Source organism: Xyrauchen texanus, chromosome 41 (genome assembly GCF_025860055.1).
Source record: "Xyrauchen texanus isolate HMW12.3.18 chromosome 41, RBS_HiC_50CHRs, whole genome shotgun sequence".
Classification (NCBI taxonomy): domain Eukaryota; kingdom Metazoa; phylum Chordata; class Actinopteri; order Cypriniformes; family Catostomidae; genus Xyrauchen; species Xyrauchen texanus.
In genome coordinates, this window is record NC_068316.1 from 7,023,366 (window position 1) to 7,046,813 (window position 23,448).

Consider the following 23,448-nt stretch of genomic DNA (forward strand, 5'->3'; position numbering starts at 1 on the left):
AAATAAGCGAATCAAAATCACTCATTGGGAATTAAAGCAATGTCTAATCGAACCCCAGATTCATCATTACTGTGTTTCAAACGCTGCTAAATTAAAAGTTGGTCAAAACCTCTTATGATGTGCGGTCATGGAAGCTGGAATGATTGACATATCACAAGGCCCTCTGTCACCGTGACAACAGGCTCTAATGGAGATGGGCCCTCCTCCTGGAGTACATAAACTCTCTCTTTCATCTGGCCTTTAATCTCTCAATCTCCATCTCGACCACAGTGAGGTAAGGCCTTCTGTTACTTTAGCTTTCAGTTCAGTTCTGTTTCAGTCCTTTCTAATTTCAAACTCTTTATTTCAGCAAATCTTTGCTTAGTGGGTCATATTTTACTTTTTAAATCAGGAGTAAATAATGTTTGAGTAATTAAGTTTAGAGAATATTTATTGTATTTAGTGTGTATTCTCTAGGCTGCAGTCAAGCAACATGAGCACAACTAATGTTGGTGTAAATCGTTTATGAAAGCATGCTCAGAAATTGTTGCGTTCAATTCAATGAATGAGAACCGTTGTGTGTAAATAGAGCTTGTTATCATGTAAATATGTTACACATATTTACATGATAAATGTAATTCAGGAAACTAATTTAGAGGAAAATAACAGTTAATATGACTTCGACTATGAAATGAAATGCATAACAAGTGATGAATCTGGCATTTGTTTATTAAATGTGATTTCTTTGAATATGATACTTTTCATGAGCATAAATAATATAACATACAGTTCATTTGAGTGATGAATCAGGGTTATTTTCATTGCATGTGATGTTTTTGAATGTTATTATTGAATACACACTGCCATTCAAAAGTTTAGGGTCACATGACTGAAATGTTTCAAGTTTTGTAATTTTTGTAATGGTTGACTTGGATCGAATAATAAAGAAAAGCAGCCAATAAGTGCCCAACATAGATGGGAACTCCTTCAATACTGTTTAAAAAGTATCCCAGGGTGATACCTCAAGAAGCTGGTCGAGAAAATGCCAAGAGTACAATTCAAGGCAAAGGGTGACTACTTTGAAGATGCTAAAATATAACACAGTTTTGATTTATTTAGGATTTTTATTAGCCACAACATAATTTCCTGTTTTGATGACTTTACTATTATTCTAAAATGTGAAAAAATAAATAAATAAAGAATGAGGAAATGACCTCAAACACTTGAACGGCAGTGTAATCCTATGCATGAGCATAAATACCATTATAATTATATAAATTGGGGCTCAAAAAGCAGTATTTACAGTTATATATATATATATATATATATATATACTTTATATAATATGCACTGTATAAAATGTCTGTGATTTTAACAGTAAAATACTGTAAAAATGCTACAGAAATAAAATGTTAATTGATTAACGAATATTAACTGTAAAATATACAGTAAAATGTTTTAATATATTTGAAAAGACAATACAGTAGTTTTTACACTAAAATGTTGTAAAAATATTTTTTTTAAAATGTAAAAAGATTTTCCTGTATAATTAATGGTACAAATTTACATTATGTTTAACAAGAGAGTACATGTACTTTTTACAGTAAATTATTGTTAAAATTACAGTAAAAAACCATAATCGTGCATTCACAGAATTCCCTGTATGACCTAACATGTCATTATATTTTATGGGAAGAGTTATGTTTCATCTTATTTTTAATATCAGTTACGTACACTGGGGTGTTCTGTTTTATATTTGATGTAGCTTAGTTAATGTTTATTGCTTAATTGAAATCTCACATGTGTTACCCTGATGGTGTTTAGTGTTTGTGTGAGTGATAATGTCTCTACATGTTTATTGGTCATTACTTCTGGAAGAGCCACTATTGATGAACTTCATGTCATCATGTGCCCTTCTGTAGTTACTACGGTGATTAACAAATACATTATTTTTTACAGTGGCAGCATGGTCATGCAAATTACACATTTTAAACTGTAAATTTACAGGTTGTTCTTTAAAGTTGTTTACATTTTTACTGCATTTTTACATAATTATTCTGGCAACCACAGCGGACAGTTTTTTTTTTTTTTAAACAACAGGATTTTCTTTAACAGTGTATATAAACAAAATAAAAAACTATAATTTTGTGAAATGAGTAGCTACTATTGTTTTTAGTGCCTTACTCAGGTCCAACAAATTTGCTTTCCAGTAAGTATGACATAGCCTTTGTTATATATGTGTGTGTGTACTGAACACAAGCTGTTATCTGATACCTGAACAGACTGCCATACGGAGCATGTCTACTGACTGTGTGAGGTCACTCGCAGACAAAGCTGAGCACACACTCACCATGCACGAGCATCTCTGTGAGTACCGCAGTATGTTTTTGCCTGTTTTCCATTCAATCTGTGTGTATGTGTACATGATGTGTGTGCTGTGGAGGAAAATAAGTCTTTAAGGAAAGGTCAAGAGAAACAATGTCGATTGACAATTGATAGGCAAAAAATTGGAGGAACCGTAGGGATAAACAAAGGTGGCAACAGATGGCAACAGTCTGACTGATACATGCACATACACCAGTCCTTGTGTGTGTTTGTGAACCTGGTTCTGAAGTGTTGTGGTGTTCCTCTGCAGATGGGAATGCAGAAATGGACAATCAGAAGCACAATTCTGAAGAACATCAGCAAGACAAACTGGGACAGAAGAAACCTCGGAGGAAAGACACTCCTGTACTCAACAGCCCTCCACTCATTCCAGGCAAGACTTTCTCATTCTAGAACACTACAAAAATCTTTTATTAGTCAAAAATGTTAAAATGTAGATATTTTCACTGAAAACGAGCAAACAAACAATACAAAGAAGTCTTGCTTTCTCACTTTCTGTCTCTCACTCTCTCTCTCTGTCGATGTCTCTTTGTCTGCTGAATTCTTTGTGATTCTTTTTCACAGGTGTGAGACTGATAAAAACAGAGGTTCGAATGATTCACCAGGAGGATGAAGAGAAGGAGATGAAGAAGTAGATGTGTTTTTCAAAAGCTTTGGTTTTCATTGTTTTATTTTAGAGTCTTCATTAAATGTAGGCTTTGCATATATTTTTTGTGCTGTCATGTCGTCATTTGAGTGTTACACTGTAGTGACACAACACGCAGTGAAGGGACTTCCTTATAATTAAAACATGATCATTGCAATGTAAATGTAAATTTAGTGCATGTATTTGACAATCCATAAATTAGACAGCAAAGTCTTAATTAACATGCACAATTATTAAGCATAATTCTGAAAGCCGTACTGTATATACTTTGTATTGACAGTGTCAGTGTGTAATATGTACAGTGGGTTTTAACTGGGTCTTAATCTTTTGAAACTAGTCACGAACCTGTCCAAGTCTTATTTTAACCCAAAATCAAAATATATAACAAATTAGCCTATTTATGGGACAATTAAGATTTTCTTTTACATTGTGATATTATTTTATGACAATTAAGCACATTTTACCACTTAATTCTCTTTACATAATGCAAATATTTATACATGGAAGTATTAATTTGATTGCCTTTCATTTATGCTGATATAAACATACAGTAAAAATGTACTGTATTACAGTATATGAATCTATAATGAGAATCACCATTAAGAATAATGGAAATTAAAAGAATTAATAATAAAAATATAAACAAATAAAATCTATCATAATAATATGTAAAAAATATATATATATATATATATATATATATATATATATATATATATTATATTATAATATTGTAATTCTACTTACCGTATTACTTAGAAACATCATTTTCATTACCGTAATGTAAATAAGAATGGTGCGAAGTTGTTTCCATTTTACCTTAGTACATAAAACTAAATTGTTGGTCAGCGTGACTCAAAATGACAAAGCAGTTCACATATATAATAAAATAGCACAAATAAATAAATGCATTAAATAAAAATAAAAGATCCTGATAAAAAACCTCTGGACACATTACAGTAATGAAAACGTCACAATGTAAAAACTAAAAAGTCTTAAGAGTCCTAAAAAGAGGCTTCATTTTCTTTAAGCAAAATGTTGAAATGTGTCCTAGAAATGTTCTCATGTGTTTCAACAATATTAATTGTGTAGACCTGTTGTTGTGTGTAACTCAGACATGAATGTGTGTGTGCAGTGCTGAGGTGAGGTCACCTCCCCCGTCTCAGAGAGATGCTCTATAGATGTCTGGCTTTGCTGCGGGGGTCTGTGGGTTTGTTGTCTTCTCTCTGTGGCAGGAAGAGCAAGTAGGAGTAGGCACAGTAACTTGGTTTCTTAGCGTATCGCACCAGGTGGCACTTGCGATGACCTGCAAAAAACAGAGCAGAATCTGAATGAAGAAAGGTTTAGATAATGTTTCTTTTTAAACATATGAATGAATAGACATGAATCTCATCAGAGATCCCAAATAAAGACTCCAACTCGTCATCTGAGCCCTTTGAGTAAAGATTTATTGTCACAAAAGTGCAATTAAGGAGCACCAAACGAAGCATGATCACATGACTACATGACCACACCTACCTTAAGATGATTCTTTCCTTATAAAAAATTAAAGTCCTCATCAACAGACATTATTATTGGAGACAAATACAATTTTTATGACAAATAAATGTAGCGATTGAAAAAAAGAATAAAATAATAAATATTTGTTGATATGAAAATGAGTTAGTTTTGTGTATGTGTATGTAAATGACTGCAGTACATTAGACACCTAACAGATGGCAGCACAGCACTAGTTGCTAATGCACAGCTTATATTGAGCACATAATAATAAAGGTGTCCATTTATTTCACTAATGGAACAGTATTTTGTGTTATCAAGTTAAAAAAACAAAACAAAAAAAAAACAATAGATGTTGCCAGGCAGACACACATGTGTACTAGACAGAGCTGCACACGAGTTACTACAAAGCAGAACTATAAAATGACTCATTAAGGCAGAATCTCACAGTATGCCACGTTTACTCTTCAGTTTCTATAAATGTACATTTATTGTAGCATTTCAGTTAGAGAATCTCCCGCTCTGAGTCCAAAAATGCTAAACATGAGTTTAAAAGAGGATTTTGCAGAACTCCAGATATGGCAAATGTCACAGTGGCACAAATCACAGTTATAATCACAGAGAAAAAGAGAAAACTTTGCATGTGCTGATTTTGATAAACACAATAGTATACCATTATAATATTTGCAATATTTAATAATGGAACAGCGTCAACCAAAGGAGCCTTGCAAAGTTCAATCACAAATTCGGGCAAAGCATTCTGCAGACATTCACATATGAATTTGAGCTTTTCTAGGAATTTAAGAACGAAATGTCATTGAGATGTTTCTCATATCTGAAAAAAAAAAAAAAAAAAGCTAAAGATGTGTGCTGTGACCCATAACAGAGTCAGGGAAGGACAAACTAAACAGTGATGGAAGATCAACACAAATATTCTATGAATATTCTATTAAGGAGAACAGAATGAGGGACATGAGAATAATTTACAAGGTCATGAATAATAAAATATTTAAGGCAACAATGCATTATTCCTTTCTTTCTTTCTTTCAAAAACAATTACTCACAACGCATGCGTGTTTGCTGACTTGCAATGACCTCCACTAAAATGATACAGACAAAATATTAATCTTTGGTTGAGGCAACAGATGTTTCTAGGATTTTGCTGGCAATTTATAACAGCCTATACTCTATACAAGGAGGCCTAACTTGTTTTTGTTTTTGTTGTACTTGTTTTCTAATTTTTTAGTTTTCTCATCAACACAGTTAATAAGAAAATTATTTTCCGTAATATTTCATTTGAATAAGTGCATCATAAGAATGTGTCCTAACAGAACTGTACATACACACTTGTGTCACAGTCTCCTCTATAGATCAGCAAATTTGGGCAATATAGATTACGTTTTTGTGATATAAATATTTAAATAAATACCCATAGGACATGGAACCAAAGAGGTTTTTTTTAATCTGCACTCAGTATCTAGAGAATCACTACGTTGAATTTACTCTACTGAAATATTTTTCTTTGTTAACCAGATTAAAAAATAAAACAATGTTTATCTCTAATAAATCTCTCATCTACATATGCATGATATGCCTCCTCAAAAGTATATTGTTCATAGCAAATTTCGAAAATGTGACTAGCTCTATAAACAACACTTCATAAATAGTTATCTTTTATATACATTTAATACAAAAATAGAAGAAAATTCAAAATACAACCTACTGTCAAAATAATTACATTTACTACATTTTAAGGTCTTGAAGGGCTAAAAATATTTGCAGAAGCTTGAGAGAAAGTTGGCCCATCAGGTGCGAATAACAACATCAGATGGACAAGACTTGTGTTATCTACAGTTGTGGCCAAAAATATTTTCACCCTTGGTAAATGTAAGCAGAGAAGGCTGTGAAAAGGGGGTGACTAGGAACATGAAATTGTTCAGCCATGACTTCCTGTTTCACAGGGGTATAAATATGAGGTAACACACAGGCTAAATTCCCTTAATCATCAATCAGTATGTTAGATTAAAGAAGATAGTACTGATGTGCGGTAAAAGGTTGTTGAGCTTCACAAAATGGGAAGTGGCTATAAGAAAATAGCTTAAGCATTGAAAAGGCAAATTTCCACCATCAGGGCAATAATTAAGAAGTTCCAATCAACTGGAGATGTTATCAAAGGACGTGGGTCTATAATGTCTTTATGCCCGGTGAGGAGGATGGTTCGAGTGGCCAAAATTCTCCAAGGATCGCAGCTGGAGAATTGAACCTACATCACCACCATCAAGTTGTTTGGGAGGGTTTCAAGAAAAAAAGCTCTCATCCAACAACAAACTCAAGCATCTTCAGTTTGCCAGACACTACTGGAACTTTAAATGGGACCGGGAGTTTTTTGGCAGCAAACTCCAGAGATGGGTTTGGCGCACACAGAGAGGTAGCAATATGGAAAATTACACCATGCCCACGGTTTAATATAGTGTTGGATTTTTAACGTCGTGGGGCTGTTTTTATGCCAGAGGTCCTGGACATCTTGTTCAGATACAGGACATCATGGACTCTATCAAATGCCATCAGATAAAAAATCTAAACCTGACTGCTTCTGCCAGAAAGCTTACAATGTGCCATGGTTGGATCTTCCAGCAGGACAACGATCCAAAACAAACATCAAAATCAACACAAAAGAAATGGTTCACTGACCACAAAATCAAGGTTCTGCCATGGAAAACTTGTGGGGTGAACTGAAGAGGATAGTCAGCATGTACCTCTGAATTTAAAGGATCTGGAGAGATTCTGTAAGGAGGAAGGGTCTCATATCCCTTGCCAGGTGTTCTCCAACATCATTAGGTATTATAGAAGAAGAATCTGTGCAAGCTCTATTTACCAAGATAACAGCCCTAAGTATTAAATAAAAGGGTGCCAATAATTGTGACAAAAAAAAAGAAAAAAAAATATACAAACAATTGGAAACACAACACAAGTTTTATAAAAAAACAATATATATATATATATATATATATATATATATATATATATATATATATATATATATATATATATATTATTTTTTTAATTTTATTTTATTTATATAAAACTTGTGTTGTGTTTCCAATTGTTTGATATCCATTAGAGGACAGATTTTGGTTGAATATTTTGAATGAAATATCAAAAGGATAAGCAACAAAGACAATTTTTACCAATTCTTTGCTCATATTTACCAAGGGTGCTAATATTTGTGGACACAACTGTTACAGTTGAACTGTATAATGGCAAATGCACCTTGATTACAATAAATATATGCATTTTTTCCCACATTTTCTTTTCCTCTTCTTTGTAATTTCACAATATGGAACTGATAAAGATCTACGGGTATGTTGTACAAATCACATATGGGAAAATCCTATTAATAGTTTCTGTAAAAATAACTCCATATTCTGATTACAATTTGTGTGAATCCTATCAGTCACAATGAGTTATTTTTTAAAAGAATAATATCTTTTGTGATCAAAGTGATGTTATAACAGTTAGTCCCGGTCCTCTAATCTGATTTGACAAGCGCCATTCTAAGCTTGATTTCTATAATGAGTCTAAAGCAACACACTCTTATCCGTTTTATTTAAAACTCCATTTTCAGTTTCCGACCATAATCGTTTTCCAAAGTATGCAGTAATGGAGAGCATTTTTGAAAAGCTCCATTGATTGGTTAACACTTTACAATAAGGTTCATGTAAAACATTTGATTTGAAAAATGTATGAGTTGCCTATATGTTAAAATTAACATTAACCAAGATTAATAATTGTTGTAAAAGTATTTTTAATTGTTAGTTCATGTTAACTAATGTTAACAAATGGAGCCTTATTGTAAAGTGTTAATTATGACATGGCGGACGGCGGGGCCGGGTAGTGATTCCGCTCACCCGGCCCCTAATCAGGCTAATCAAGCCTCAGAGAGGGATAAGGGCCGATTGGAAGCTGCAATGTGAGAGAGAGATTTACGGACAGCTGTCCGACACCTTTGTGTGTTTATCTTTTTGTTTAGTTCTTCATTAAACTATTATTTATATCATCAAGCCGGTTCTCGTCTCCCCCTTTCCATTAAGATTGATTGTTTCAAAAATGTTCTCCATTACCACATAATTTTGAAAACAAAGTCATCAGAACACTGAATACGTGCTCTAAAAAACGAGTGTTTACGCGGCCTAAAATTTAAGCTACTCTATATTAACTTCTTGTTTATAGAACTTTTGTACATAAAAGAAAAATCACTTGCAATCATGCTGAGGTACTGAATGTCACTGTGCCAAAGTCACAAGCCTGCCGGCTGAGATTTTCAGTATTACAGCACTCTTTCTTGTCTGCTATTTCTTAATCGGCAAAGGATATTGACAAAAGATTACAGGCCGTTATATTAAGAGTGAAAGCCTCTATCACATACATGGTTTGATCCACACCAGCATATGTACAGAGAACGCACACAAGCACTGGAAACAGTACAGTATCACACACATAACAAAAAACAGGATGACGGCAACATCAATAGAACTACTACTAAACAGTAAATAACAAACAATGAGCGCGTTTACATGCACAATATTACACCGATTATGCTTAGCAAGTCAACAACGTGCAAGGTCATTTAAATGCCTTAAACTACTTTCCTTTATCGTGGTAAATTCATAAACATTTAAGCAAAAACCAATAGATTTTTGCCCGTTACTCCAATTTTGCATTGCTTGTAAACACCTTTACCATCTCTTTTACTGGCTTATGCAAAGTGCAGAAGTGTTGTGTGGATGTCTGTTCTCATTTTGATGTCAAAAGCAGAGGGCATTATGGACATTATCAGCGTATCGGTGTGCAAGTAAATGCGCACAATGATGAAAAAAAAAAATGCTAAAAATAAAAGGTAAACAAACAGCAATTCTGCAGACATTCTTTGGATGCTGTAATGAGGGCCAGTTAAAGGTTGTGGTCCGGTTGCATGGGACTGAAGTTCTTTGAGGTTCTCCATCTGCTGTCTGGAGGTTTGATGCTTGTTGTGCCATCCCTGTTGAATTAGATCAGTGGCCTTCATCAACACATGGTACATACATTTAATTTCCGTGTGGCTTCGGTGGCAATAGTTTCCGAAAGCCACCATGGAACATCATGACTTTGGCCCATGTAGCATCATCAAGCAAAAGTCTCGGATTGTTTTGTGAATCTCCGACCCAAAACCTTGTTTGCATGTAAGGTCATACATCTTTAAAGTCAGGTTTGAATTAAATAAAGCAGGAAAAACTATGAGAGACAGAAAACCTTATTTAAGAAAGAAAATGTCCTTCAAAAAGCAAAGAGATGAGTAATAAAAGAAAGTAACCACCAGGTGACAGCACAGAACAGGGTTTGGAGTCTGTTAGTTTGCATCAGGCGCAGAGGCAGCAGCTGCACTGTTTGCCAGTGACGAGGGGCTGTTCCCACAGTTACTGTACTCCTCTTCTGTGTCTGCAGAGGAGAGCAGATATTTGGCACATTTAGAGCTTGTGTTCCATAGCTCCGACTGAGGTCTGACAAGGGAATGACATGCTACGACAACTGGCATGCGATGGGAAATTTCACACAAAAATGAAAATTCTGCCATCATTTACACCCCCCAAAACATTCTACATTCCGTGGTACACAAAAGGCAGAATGTTAGCCTCAGTCACAACATGAGGGTGACATTTTTTGTTGTTGTTGTTGTTGTTATATTATTCTTTTAAGGGGAAATGGAGGGAATTGCAAAGGGAGAAGAAAATACCTTGCTTTGGATGAACCAGTGTGCAAATTATGGGGTGTTTTGGAGGGTCTCATACTCCATAATTAAGGCTTAAAATATATACAGTATACTTAAAATAACATACAGTACAGTGCAAAAGTTTTAGACAATTGTGAAAAATGTTGAATATTGAGGATCTCTTTCAAAATAATTCCATAAATTGTTTTCATTTACCAATTAACATCATACAAAATCCTGCAAACATAAAAAAAAAAAAAACTAAATCAATATTTGGTGCTTTCAAAACAGTTGGCAGATAGGATGTTCCAAGCTTTTTGGAGATTTCGACACATATCCTCTATCTATTTAGGCTTTTTTGACACACTAAAGCTGAAGATATAAATAACCATCTTATGACAAATGTTTTTGTGAAACATCTTATGTTCCTAAGACTTTTGCACAGTACTGTATATACACTGATCAGTCACAACATTAAAAGCCCCTGCCTAATATTGTGTAGTGCCAACCTGACCAACAACCAAAATTGTACAGAGCGGTTATCTGAGTTACTGTAGACAGTTCGAACCAGTCTGGCCATTCTCTGTTGACCTCCCTCATCAACAAGGCGTTTCCGCCCACAGAACTGCCCTTCACTGGATGACTTTTTTGTTTTTGGCACCATTCGGAGTAAATTCTAGAGACTGTTGTATCAACAAAATACTCAAACCAGCCCATCTGGCACCAACAATCATCCATGCTATTACCTAATCAGCCAATCATGGTGCAGCAGTGCAGTCCATAAAATCATGCAGATACGGCTCAGGAGCTCCAAAGTGTCACTTTATAACTGTCTGCTACCTCAATAACTGCTATGTGCATAGAATACTATCTCATAGTATGTTATGTTTACGTTTCTAGAAACTGTCATCTTTTTGCACTACTGTGTACTGGTCTCTCACTGTCTCTCACTGTGCTTATTGTCCTGTTCATTGTTAGAAATGTATTGTATTGTCCTGTACTTTTTGCACATGTTTGCACGTGCACTTTATATAGGTATATATATAGGTATTTTATTTAGCTGTGTAGTCTCATGTGGTTCTGTGTTTGTCCTATGTTGTTTTTATGTAGCATCATGGACTTGGAGGAAAGTTGTCTCGTTTCGCTGTGTACTGTACTAACTGTATATGGTTGAAACGACAATAAAAAGCACTTGACTTGACTTGAGTTAATGTTCACATCAGCCATCACAATGGGTAAAAAAATGTGGACATAGTGATTTGGAGTGTGGCATGATTGATGGTGCCAGACAGGCCGGTTTGAGTATTTCTGTAACTGCTGATCTCCTGTGATTTTCACACACAACAGTCTCTAGAATTTACTCAGAATGGTACAAAAAACATCCAGTGAGCATCAGTTCTGTGGACAGAAATGCACTGTTGATGAGAGATGTCAACAGAGAATGGCCAGACTGGTTCGAACTGACAAAGTCTACATTAACTCAAATAAATTCTCTGTACAATTGTGATGAGAAGAATATCATCTCAGAATACTATTATGAGATGCAGGTTGGCACTGCTTTGGCAGGTGGATAGGCAGGTTTTAATGTTGTGGCTGATGGTGTGTGTATATATATATATATATATATATATATATATATATATATATATATATATATATATATATGTGTATGTGTGTGTGTGTGTCTGTGTGTGTGTGTTTAAACAGGGGTTTCAAGGTCAGTAACCACGTAAAGTTAAATAAATATTCAGTAAACCAAAAATATATGTTCGCAAATTAAATTTGCCATCGCAGCACTTTTTGTTAGGATAAAAACAGAAATAATCCCACTATATATATATATATATATATCACTTTTTATAAATGTGCAAGTCAAAAATATATCACAGGCCCTTAAAGTAAAAAAAACTTCTTACTGTTTGACATACAGATGTCCATATTTGTTGTCTGTCAAATTATACAGTACAAAATGTACAGTATGATGCCTTGATCACATCAGGGAATGGAAATTTTGTTTTTGTTTTCATTTTTACAGCAAAAATGAGAGAGCCTGAGAATACTAAACATTGAGGTGAAAGACAATGTGAAAGACGATGCATGAAAATGCCATGCGCTCTGATGAGAGGTGATGATTTAAAAGTGACTTAGTGAAGCTCTCCTGCTGATAATGGCTGAATCCCAAATAATATATTATCCATCATAAATACAACATGCAAAATTGAGATTAGTGCATCCCAAATCACTATATGTTGAAAACAGTATGCTAAATGTGCCCGAATGGCTCACTATTTAGTGGATTGTTAAAGAATGTATCAGTGCATGCTTTTTGGACTAAAATTGCCACATACTGTACCCCTGATTGGTGATGGTTCTTTGATGGTTCTTAATGTTGTAGTCACTTGTCACAAAAAGTAAGTAGATTGTACTCTCTGGCACTGATTTACTAAATGTTTGCATGTATAAACACATGTGCAACTTGACAGCACACTAAAAAAGGTCAGAGCTGATCTACTAACATAGTCTTTTAAAGATAGCATGTCTTGGCAATTTTTGTGCGTTATTGTGCTGAAATATTTCTAAATATTTTAAGTGCCGGTTCTTTCCAGTAGGCAGTCCAATATACACCTACATGCAGAACAGATTTCGTCTTGATCCCGTGAAATGAACAGGGAGCGCAAGTTCTGTACCGTGCAGCTTGCCGTGTCTCTTGTGCGCTGCTAACTTTGCCATGGTCAAGATAATAGTGTTTTGAAATTCAACTTTAATTTAAGTATACATCAGTGGTGCAATGGTTTAACACGTACATAATGTTGTATTTTCTTTGTGAATTATGAATATTTCAAGTGAAGAGTGTCATGTGCATTCACATCAACTACACTTAAACTTGTTTATGATGACTTCATACAATCCTATAAATAAACATATAAATGCCATATTGAATAAAAATAGAATGGTATTTAGTGAGAGCTGTACAGTAATTGCATTTGGTTCAAGTACAACATGCAAAAGCCTGCTTTTGGAGGGTGTGTCCAACATATTTGCATGATAGTAGTTATTTGCAGTGTTAATTAAAATCACGTAAATTACACACGTGCAATTTCCAACGCAGTCTCAAAGATTGCACAAGCAAATTAGCACCAGTTATTTGAGATCTTAGTAAATCGGGGCCTTTGTGTACTAACCAGGTGTCATGATACAATAAAAACTACATGTTATATGTTCCATGTTGAGCTGAGTTTTTGGGGAGTTTTGGTGGTGTGACCATCACCAACACAGTACATATTTTTCATACATACTACTGTAGTAGTAGTAGTATGTGAATCGGGATTCAGCCACTATATGATGCTGCTAGCAGTTTAGGAAGATGATGGTATTACCGTCTGAACTTTTGCTTTCACTGTCGTCACTGTGTGAAGGTGAATTCAGTTCCTCGTTCCCTGACAGTCAGATAAGACATGGGTCACTAACTTAGCTTGTATAGGGAACAGTATACAAAAAATAAATAGACAAACAAATGAAAAGACGGACCCTTTTCATAGTAGGCGAACATTTGTCATACTATACTGATTGTGCTGCAATATTATTAACAAATAAACAATGAAAAGACAAACCATTTTCTCTGGCCAGTCCTACAAACACAAGTGAATTTCTCCCTTAATATACTGACCGTGCATTCAGTCTGGAACTACATGGTTTCATTTTTAGTACTGCACATATATACTTACACTAGTCATTGCAAACGCAATATATTCTGGATTTAGTAAAATGTATTGCAAGAACATAAATGTGTGTGCACTACACTAAAGCGTACTATAGCACACAGCAGCACCTAAAAAACACAATAAAGGCCCCCATACAGAGTACAGCACTAGGGTACATTGGGGCTAAAGGTCCCTAGGGGGAAATGGCACTTTTGATTTCATTTTCACAGCCACAAAAACTACCAAAGTACTTTCCTTAACACCTGTTTGTCAGTTTACACTACAAAATACACCTGATCCATGAGGTCATTGCGTAATTTGATCGAATATTTACTCATTTTAAAATTGTGCACATTTCTGTAGCTAATGAGAGACCCAGAAATTCTCACATTTATTTGAAGACAAAATATTTATTTGTCATTTGCAGTTTTGTTCAAGGGATTGAATGAACAGTTTTTTAATAATTGTCCAATAAGTGAAAGGATAGTATTTGGGGTAAAATCCCCCCTGTTGCAGGAGCTAAAGCCCTCCCAAAACACATTGTTTTTCTTAAGTGGGCTGACTATGACTAGTCAAATCACAATGGAGCTTGATTTGTTAACAGAACACTTGAGATGTGATTGAAGTCAACAGAAAATGGTTCATCCTTTTTTGAATGTTTTATTTTGAATAAGCATTCTCTTAATTTGTTACTCAAAGAAAGCATCTTGTTGTCTCAAATGTATTTGCCTTAGTTGAAAAATTTGCCCTATAACTATTGTTCCTAAATTTACACAATATCACTATAACACCACCTTTAAAATAAAAAAATTATAATAATAATAATAAAATAATCAAAAGATCTTTCCGTTATTATTTTCTTTCACACAAATGTTGCTTCATCGATATATATATAGAAACATTTATTTTTATCAATCTTGATATATTTTGTGACCAGAAAAAAAGCACATTTTCCTTAAAGTGAGCCTTTAGCCCTATTGTAACCCTTAGTAATAAACACTAGTTAGTCCACTCGCTTGTGAACATTATACACTTACATTGCACTCTATTCCCCTACACAGCAGATTATAAATGATTAAGCATAGTATACAGTAAAGAGCACACATCACAACACCATAAGAATTAAGTGTACTACAATAAACTATATAAAACTAAGCCATTACTATTTTAGCATTCAAAGTTTTGCTGGTGATAGTACTTGTTACAAAAACCACAATGGTAAGCAAAGAAAATATATTATGTTTAAGCTGTTATTGCATAGTTATATTGACTACTTTATAGTTTATTGTAGCTATTATACTATAGTTTATGACTCTGCGAACATGTGATTTCATTAGATTATATAATATATTGGCATTACATTGGCCACCCTCTCCTCTAGATGTTTTGGTATAATCAATATTAACAACCCCATATTGGTCGAGCACTAGTTTATATACTTGAATAATACAATTTAAGTCAAGGAAGGTAAAAAAAAAAGTGTTGAGGTTTTAGGTACAGATGTTAGACATAAAAGCCACCATATGCTTTGCTTGAAAGTACTGAGAATAACAGGATATTGCTTTATTCAAATTACTAATTGCAAAAAGCAATATGTAATACATTCAGAGAACTCACCGCTTTGAGCTCGCTGACTGTTGTCTGTGTCACTGCCGGTCTCAGGCTCTTTGGCATCAGACGCTAGCGTTTGTGTCCCTTTTACACCCCCTGGGTCTTTATCGCCCTCTTCCTCTCTGGGCTGCTGCTCTGTGGGTTCATTGTTATCAACGGTAGCTTTGCTTGAATCCTCTTGAGTTTTTGAATCTTTCTCCTTGCCATCCTTCTCTTGTCTTGCATCTATTTTCCCTTTGTCATGAGATTTCTCAGGCAAGTTTGTGATTGGTTTGTCTATGTCTTGTGTTTTAGTATCATTGTCTTTGTTCGTTTTGCTGTCGTTGATCTGTGAGTCTGTGGCATTGTCATTTTTCTTTTCGTTATCATCCTGTTTGGCCTTCTCTTCTAAATCTAACACACAAATGAAGAGTTCATAACTACTGTCAGAGTAATTCTATTGCCAGACAACTCATCATGTCTCTGAGATGACGAAGTGTTCTGATGAGATCTGTTGCCATGTTGTACATACAGTGGTAAGAAAAAATACGTGAACCCTATGGAATTAGCTGGTTTTCTGCATTAATTGGCTATAAAATGTCACAAGTAATTCATCAAAATCACAAGTATAGACAAACACGTTGGTGCATAAACTTTTTTCTCTCTTTGAGCATTCTGCAGTGTGCCATATGAGTCATCTTGGCTAGACGACCAATTCTAGGGAGAGTAGCCACAGTACTAAATCGTCTCCATTTCTAGACAATTTGTCTAACTGTGGACAGATTAATATCTATGCTCTTCAAGGATAGATATGTGCAAAAATTAGAACTTTGTAACCCTATCCAGCTTTATGCAAGCAACATCGTACTTGATTGTAGGTTTTTTGAGATCTCTTATTTTGCAAGGCAAGATCCACGTCAGTAGATGCTACTTGTGAATAGCAAACTCAAAATGTTTAAGTGCTTTTTATACACCAAAGTAGCTCTAACCCAAACCTCCAATATTGTTTAATTAATTGGATGCCAGGTTTGCCAACTACTAACTCTAATTAGCTTTTATTAATGTTATTAGCCTAGGGGTTTACATACTTTTTCCAACGTACACTGTGAATGTTTGAATTATGTATTCAATATGTACAAGAAAAATACACTTAAATGAAGATCAAACCAGACTTTAAAACAAATTAATATATACATGCAGGTAATTCCAAATGGTTCACATACTTTTTCTATCCACTGTATGTAGTGTGTCGTGATTAAATATTACAACACACTTTATGTATTTCTGTATGTTTATTATATGTGTGTGTTTAAACCTGTACCTTTGGCTGCTTGCGCTTTCCATTTCTCTCGGTTTTTGTGCACTTCCTCGTTCCAGGTGCCCTTGAATGACTTGAAGTCCACAGTGTGTATGGAGCAGTTCAAAGAAGTGCCGCTCTCCAATCCCGTGCTTCTTGCATTAGACCGTTTACCATCTGTCGGGATGTTATTCAGACTGCATAAACACATAAAAAGACAGGGTTTATTTAGCTTCCACTTAATGCTTGGCTTTGGTTTATATGGAAGTACATCAATTTTATGAGTAATGTCTTTAGTTGTCAATTTGATCAAGGACGCAGAAACTGTGAGAGTTTCCAAAACAAGACTCGGGATGTGTGTGTGCTCGCGTACCAGAAAGAAATACCAGCTCACCTGAATAACAAGGACACTCTGGTATATATTGTATGTGTGGTAGGTTCATACACTATGACCTCATCAAAGTGGATTGTGGAATTAAAACTGGCCAGTGCAAGTCTGGATGTAAATGTGTAACGATGGATGTTATCTGTGGAATACTGTCAATTACAACAGACGATAATTTCAACTCGTGCCTCAGTTTGTAAAAACAAGTAAAAAACATGTCTACTGAAATGTAAGTACTATGGAAATCTATGGGTTAAGACACTCCAGAGGGTTTAATAGGGGAAAGTGCATCTTTTATTTTTTATTAATTCATCCATCTGAAAAAGTGTGTTATTTGAGCCGTAAAGTTTTTTTTCTAATTGTCCTTTATGCTGTAAGACTCCTTTTCCATGTGGAAGCATACGGCTAATTACAGTGGGTGGGTTTTTCTCTATGTAAACAGTTGTTTCTAGTATTCTTGATCCATATCATGTGAAAGTTACTAGATTTATTGGCATTACATGGTCATGGCAGGAAGATTGGATATGTTTGCATAGACATGGTTAGAAAGAGATTTTATCACACGAGTCTCATGTGAACATATCATGTTAATTCTTGTGGAAATACTTTCTAAACAGTTTGTATTTCTCAAAGTTTATAACGATGCAATGCCTTGGCCCATAGACCTCCATTGTAAGTGCATTAATATACACATGGTTTTGGCTTGTATTTACAAACTCAGGGTTAAGTCAAAATTATTGTCATTGGTTGTTATTTTCCACAGCATGCCATAGAGCTCAAAAACCTATGTAATTTAATCAAACGCACACCATATCTCAACTACAGCAAATAGACACCAGTGTTGATTTTCATTTAATAGACCAGTGCCTTTGCTGCCCATTCGGTTGTGCTCACCTGGATCGTCTGAATCCAGCCAGCCCGGAGTGTGAGGACTCTTCGGCTAGCGGACTAACGATTTTCTCGATCATGTCCGTGAGAACGGTAAAGGTGGGCTCCACAATGAAATCAATGAAACCTAAGTTACAGAAGTGAATGGAACATCACAACACAAATGGGGATAAACCATTTCCTGCTTTACTCACAAATGATTGATCACTCACCGATCTGAGACTGGGCCACCATGGTAGACTTGCGGTCACAGAGAGGAGAGAAAGGCAATCCAAGCTCCGCCTCTTTATCTCCCTATAAAACATAGCGGACAGGCTGTAACCCAAACAAACACACTAGCACCAGCCAATCAATCTCGCCAAGCTTTATCATTATTGAAGGGGTCACAACATCATATATCTTTTTACTTGTTATCTGGTTGTAAATTTTTTATTGACCATTTTACACACTCTCTCTGACAATTAGAATTGACAATCGCTATGCTTACACCCAGGCTGCGGGTCTGCTGTTGGTTCCAATATAACTAGCACTACCAATGACCTTTTCACAAAGCTAGAACGCTTATGCATTTAAACATTTAAATCAGACTTAAATAACCAAGAAGATTGTTAAAAATAAACTTCAGATGCACATATTGTTTAGTAATTATGTTTAAGAATGATAAAATCTGTCCTACTTCACATTTATTACATCACTGTGACTGGCAAGCCCAAGTTTCCGAAGACTATATAAGCACTGCTGAGGTGTCAATTTCAATTCCTCACATATTTTAACTCAAAACTCCTCCTTGCATATCGTGTTCAGTTCTAGCTGCATTCTCTGTATTCCGAATAATTCCTCTGAAGTCCATAACACTTAATTTGCAAGTAACATAGTTAATCCTGAGGAACAATAGCTGTAATCAACTTTGCTGTGATGATGTTCTGTGTCTTTTTACTGAGTGATAAAGCTGTGACCTCTAAAAAACAGACTCCTAAACAAATTACTGCAGTTTCACATGAGAACGTATGCAGATCACACTTTCCAATTTCCTGAGGAAAGATGAACAATGATTCATTCATGCCCCTGATATTACAATTATAATATCTGGAGACGCCTTACCTGGTGATGAGCTGATCAGATATACATTAAAATGTCAATAAACCAAATCTTTCAGTTACACCAGTGTGATTTGAAATCTGACAATCTGATAATTGGTGTGGCTCTACAGGAGTGATACTCATGACATTGTGTTAGGATAAGAATTAGACCTATTTTCATTAAGCAAAGAAAATTTAGCTGTACTTAATTTATTTATTTAATCCAAAGAAAAAAACACTAGTTTGGGAGCTAGTGTCAAAAATTTACTAATATTTTTTAAATGTTTCCATTTATGAGGTCAATTCTTTTCTAACTACTGTATATAAAACACACAACATGTAGTCTATTTAAAAATAATACAACTACGTTTTATTTAATTGAAATAAATTTTCAATTTAAACAATTTTAGCTGTTAACTTCAAAAACAACATTAAATATGTACAGTGTGTGTGTATATATATATACACACACATAACACACATATGCATACACATATATACAACAGTTAGTTCTGGTCCTCGAATCTGATTGGATGAGAGACGTTCCATGAGCACTGATGGTCTGACACCATTAGCCCTCCGATGCTTCACTGTGTGTATAACTCCGCTTGTGTTCATGCTGTTCTAAACTAGAGTAGTGCATATGTGTTAAGAGTTACTGTATAAGTGTCTCTTACATGTATTTTTTTATAAATTTTTTGAGATTACATATGTTAGCCAGCAGGTGGTGGTAAAAGATAATTTTTGTGTATAATATGAGCAGTTGGTGAATTGAAGTGAATCCGTCAGTCATTGCTCGTATTACTACTTAACGACTACAGCAGGTAAATAGCTTTAAGCGAAAAAATTCAGCATTACAGCTCATCACATCTGAGAGACACAACAGACAGATTAATTACTCAACTCAAGGCGCTTACCTATTACTGGAGTTTACACATTGGAGAAAAAGTACTGTTTAAAATGGCGGAGGACATTGCGGTCTCTATAGTGAAATACTCCGAAATAGGAAGAAATACCCCCGCTTGGACGCTATTTTTCCACTGAGAAAGCTGATCTCCAGAAAGCTAACAGCATCTCTGCTTGGGTGTGCCAACAGGTGATCGCACACGCTCTGTCTCACTCACTCACTCACTCACTCACTCACTCACTCACTCACTCACTCACTCACACACTCACACACACACACACACACACACACACACACACACACACACACACACACACACACACACACATGTTGTGTTTCCATGTTTTATGGGGACTTTCCATAGACATAATGGTTTTTATACTGTACAAACTTTATATTCTATCCCCTAAACCTAACCCTACCCCTAAACCTAACCCTCACAGAAAACTTTCTGCATTTTTACATTTTCAAAAACATAATTTAGTATGATTTATAAGCTGTTTTCCTCATGGGGACCGACAAAATGTCCCCACAAGGTCAAAAATTTCGGGTTTTACTATCCTTATGGGGACATTTGTTCCCCACAAAGTGATAAATACACGCACACACACACACACACACACACACACACACACACACACACACACACACACACACACACACACACATTGGGTTTCCATGTTTAATGGGGACTTTCCATAGACAATGTTTTTATACTGTACAAATGTTATATTCTATCCCCTAACCCTACCCTTAAACCTAACCCTCACAGAAAACTTTCTGCATTTTTACATTTTCAAAAAACATAATTTAGTATGATTTTTAAGCTGTTTTCCTCATGGGGACCGACAAAATGTCCCCACAACGTCAAGCATTTCGGGTTTTACTATCTTTATGGGGACATTTGGTCCCCACAAAGTGATAAATACACGTTCACTCACTCACACACACACACACATACATCCATCCTCGTTTATTCAATAACTTGGTAGAAACGGCCCAAGCCGAGATACTGTTTCTAACAGTATCTACATTTTTGAATTACAAACAGAGGTTTGGACGCATCATTTGTTTTGAACCAGCAACGGCAGATTCTGATTCGTCGCGTAAGAAAGTAGTTCCATGCATAAATGCGTTTTTATGACCGTACTCAGTTTTTCCTCATTTTTTTAAAATATACTTGTTAATTGAACTGTTGTAAATAAGCAATATCAAACTCTCAATCGTGCTATATAGCCTATATGCTTTTGCCAAATAGAATTTTATGAAATATTTAAAATGTTCTATAACAGATAGAACAGAGAAAATGCCCTAGAAATATTAATATCTGGGGTATTTTTTATCACATTCAATAGCATTTTTCCTAGTTAATTTGTGCTATTCTAAAATATTTTGTATGTCTTTATGGAGATGCAAAAGCCAGTAGAATAAAGTAAACCAAGCGAGATTCGAATGTCGAGGTTAGGATGCTGGAAATGGATGTTTAAAGAGATTAATGGGATTTTCACAGTGGACGTTACAAGCTTGGAATGCTAAATAGGATTAAGACTCAATTTGAGATTAGATCAGCGTGGAGATGACCAGAAAATGGGAATATGGAAGAGGACATTAGAGGGAGAAAGAGAGAGAGAGAGAGAAAGCTTAATGTGAGATTTAAGAACCATAAAAATGGTTAAGGGACCAGTCTCTGCTTCAGACGGCAAGCCAACACACCATTCACAGACTATCTGATGCATATTGCACACAAAAATGGAAAGTGCTTTCTTAAAACTGCAATCTCCAGTTTGATTGCAAACACAATTTCTGGGAGTGAGAGTACACAGGTTTTTAACGGTCTACCGGGACACAAAGTCTTGGGCTGCTGCAATGAGTTCTTCCTAGAAAAAACAAGTTGCTGGATTTGAATTGGTGAGTTTAATGGAAAATGAAATTCTGATCATAGACATTTAGAGTTTTATTTGAGGTACTTAGTGGCTTGTAAACAGTTTATCCTTAAGGAAAAAAAAGTCCAAAAGCCTCTCCAAACAAATAAAACATTATACTTGTACATAAAACTAATTACACATGCAAACACAACATATACTAAAGATTTGCATAGCATCCAGATATGTCTTTATTAATGAGATTTCACAGAATGTGTTTTAAGAGTTTAATCATTGAGTACTTGGTGCCATCTCCTGGTGGCCATATGTAATTAGAGTGATTGATCACAGGATTCTCTGCCCATATATGAAGGACTATCACCATTGGTTAGATCAATCTGAACCCAGTCCGATTGGTTTAGCATTCCATGATGCCACAACATTTCTGACGATATCATCTGATCCAGTCAAGCTAACATGTAGCCAGATAGACAGATGCTGTGTGATCTGGACATGTCTTCATAAATCCTGACGACAAAGTCTACACACAAATTTCCTCATCATTTCTTGGTGTCGTCTGTACAACCGTCTCACACAGATTTACTATTTATTAATTATTGTAGTATCAGCGATTTCAGATTTTCTCACCCCTTAAACATGTAAAAAAGTGCACTACTGTTGATCGTTTTACAAGTTGGTCAGACAGCTCCTTCCTGTCCAAATGGGTGGCTTTTGGCCAAACTAAGCTCCACATTTTACCAGACTTTGCTGATAGTCAAACGGTCTGGCTCTGCGAAAATAACAGGAACTGACCTGTCTGAAGAACTCCTCCAGCAGTGAGGTGGTCCAACGATGGTGCATGTTCCAGTTTTTGGCGGGGTGGCTTATATCAGCCGTGTGCAGTAACAGGGATAAGGCCTTAGGTTTATCAATCCTGTAAAGGATAGAAAGATTCAGCCCTACAAAGCTGTTACAAACACTGTCCAACCCCTCACTATGTGGATATGAATACATAAAGATGCACAAATGTTCTTGCACCAGCAGGAGTGTGATAAGCTAAAGATCTTGTTACCCTAAAGTGTACGACCCAACTTACGCTTCAGGCTGCTGGAGGAAGATTTTCATGGCTTTAATCTGCTGAAAGTGACAGGACATGTCCGTGGCCAGGACCATCTCAACCACCAGCGTCCGAAAATCTCTGGGAAAAAGAGTGATTTTTAGTATTCACTTCATAAAATAAAAGTTCTTCAATGGCTTTGTTTAACATCTTAGGTTCTTTAAATCACCATGCCTTTCTAATTTTATTATGAAAAATATTAAATTCTTTGTGGAAAGCTTTTAAACCCTTTTTAGCTGTAACTGGAATCTTTCTTTTAAAGGAATGTTCTAGGTTCAGTACAAGTTAAGCAGCATTTGTGACAATATTGATCACCACAAAAAAATTATTTAGACTTGGCCCTCATTTATTAAAAATGTTGCGGTTAAA

The 23,448-nt window shown here is 35.4% G+C and overlaps 2 protein-coding genes across 6 annotated transcripts in view; one reads left to right on the forward strand and one right to left on the reverse strand.

Annotated features, from left to right (window-relative positions):
* Positions 1-1,598: 1,598 nt before the first annotated feature.
* ppp1r17 (protein phosphatase 1 regulatory subunit 17) lies at positions 1,599-3,519 on the forward strand. The gene is made up of 3 exons (XM_052113728.1): positions 1,599-2,346; positions 2,615-2,737; positions 2,929-3,519. Exons 1-3 carry the CDS (start codon positions 2,277-2,279, stop codon positions 2,997-2,999), a joined length of 264 nt encoding a protein of 87 aa, XP_051969688.1. The 5' UTR covers positions 1,599-2,276; the 3' UTR covers positions 3,000-3,519.
* Positions 2,674-23,448, reverse strand: part of pde1ca (phosphodiesterase 1C, calmodulin-dependent a) — a 91,779-nt gene continuing 71,004 nt past the window's right edge. The window contains exons 10-18 of one of the 5 annotated variants that reach the window (XM_052113702.1): positions 23,059-23,160; positions 22,776-22,896; positions 18,327-18,408; positions 18,121-18,241; positions 16,866-17,038; positions 15,572-15,958; positions 13,631-13,690; positions 4,163-4,316; positions 2,674-2,761 (exon numbers count right to left, since the gene is read on the reverse strand). In XM_052113702.1, the coding sequence (XP_051969662.1) occupies positions 4,186-4,316; positions 13,631-13,690; positions 15,572-15,958; positions 16,866-17,038; positions 18,121-18,241; positions 18,327-18,408; positions 22,776-22,896; positions 23,059-23,160 (1,177 nt within the window). In that variant the 3' untranslated portion in view covers positions 2,674-2,761; positions 4,163-4,185. Of the gene's footprint in view, positions 2,762-3,766; positions 4,317-7,603; positions 9,983-13,630; positions 13,691-15,571; positions 15,959-16,865; positions 17,039-18,120; positions 18,242-18,326; positions 18,409-22,775; positions 22,897-23,058; positions 23,161-23,448 lie in introns of those variants that run through there. The other 4 variants (XM_052113701.1, XM_052113703.1, XM_052113704.1 and 1 more) reach the window with 4 other exon arrangements.

Excerpts from the sequence above, each read along its gene's own strand:
- ppp1r17 (XM_052113728.1), top strand. The coding sequence starts at position 2,277 with ATGTCTACTGACTGTGTGAGGTCACTCGCAGACAAAGCTGAGCACACA. Across the intron at positions 2,347-2,614 it reads CACCATGCACGAGCATCTCT|ATGGGAATGCAGAAATGGAC; the intron begins GTGAGTACCGCA and ends GTTCCTCTGCAG. Across the intron at positions 2,738-2,928 it reads CAGCCCTCCACTCATTCCAG|GTGTGAGACTGATAAAAACA; the intron begins GCAAGACTTTCT and ends TCTTTTTCACAG.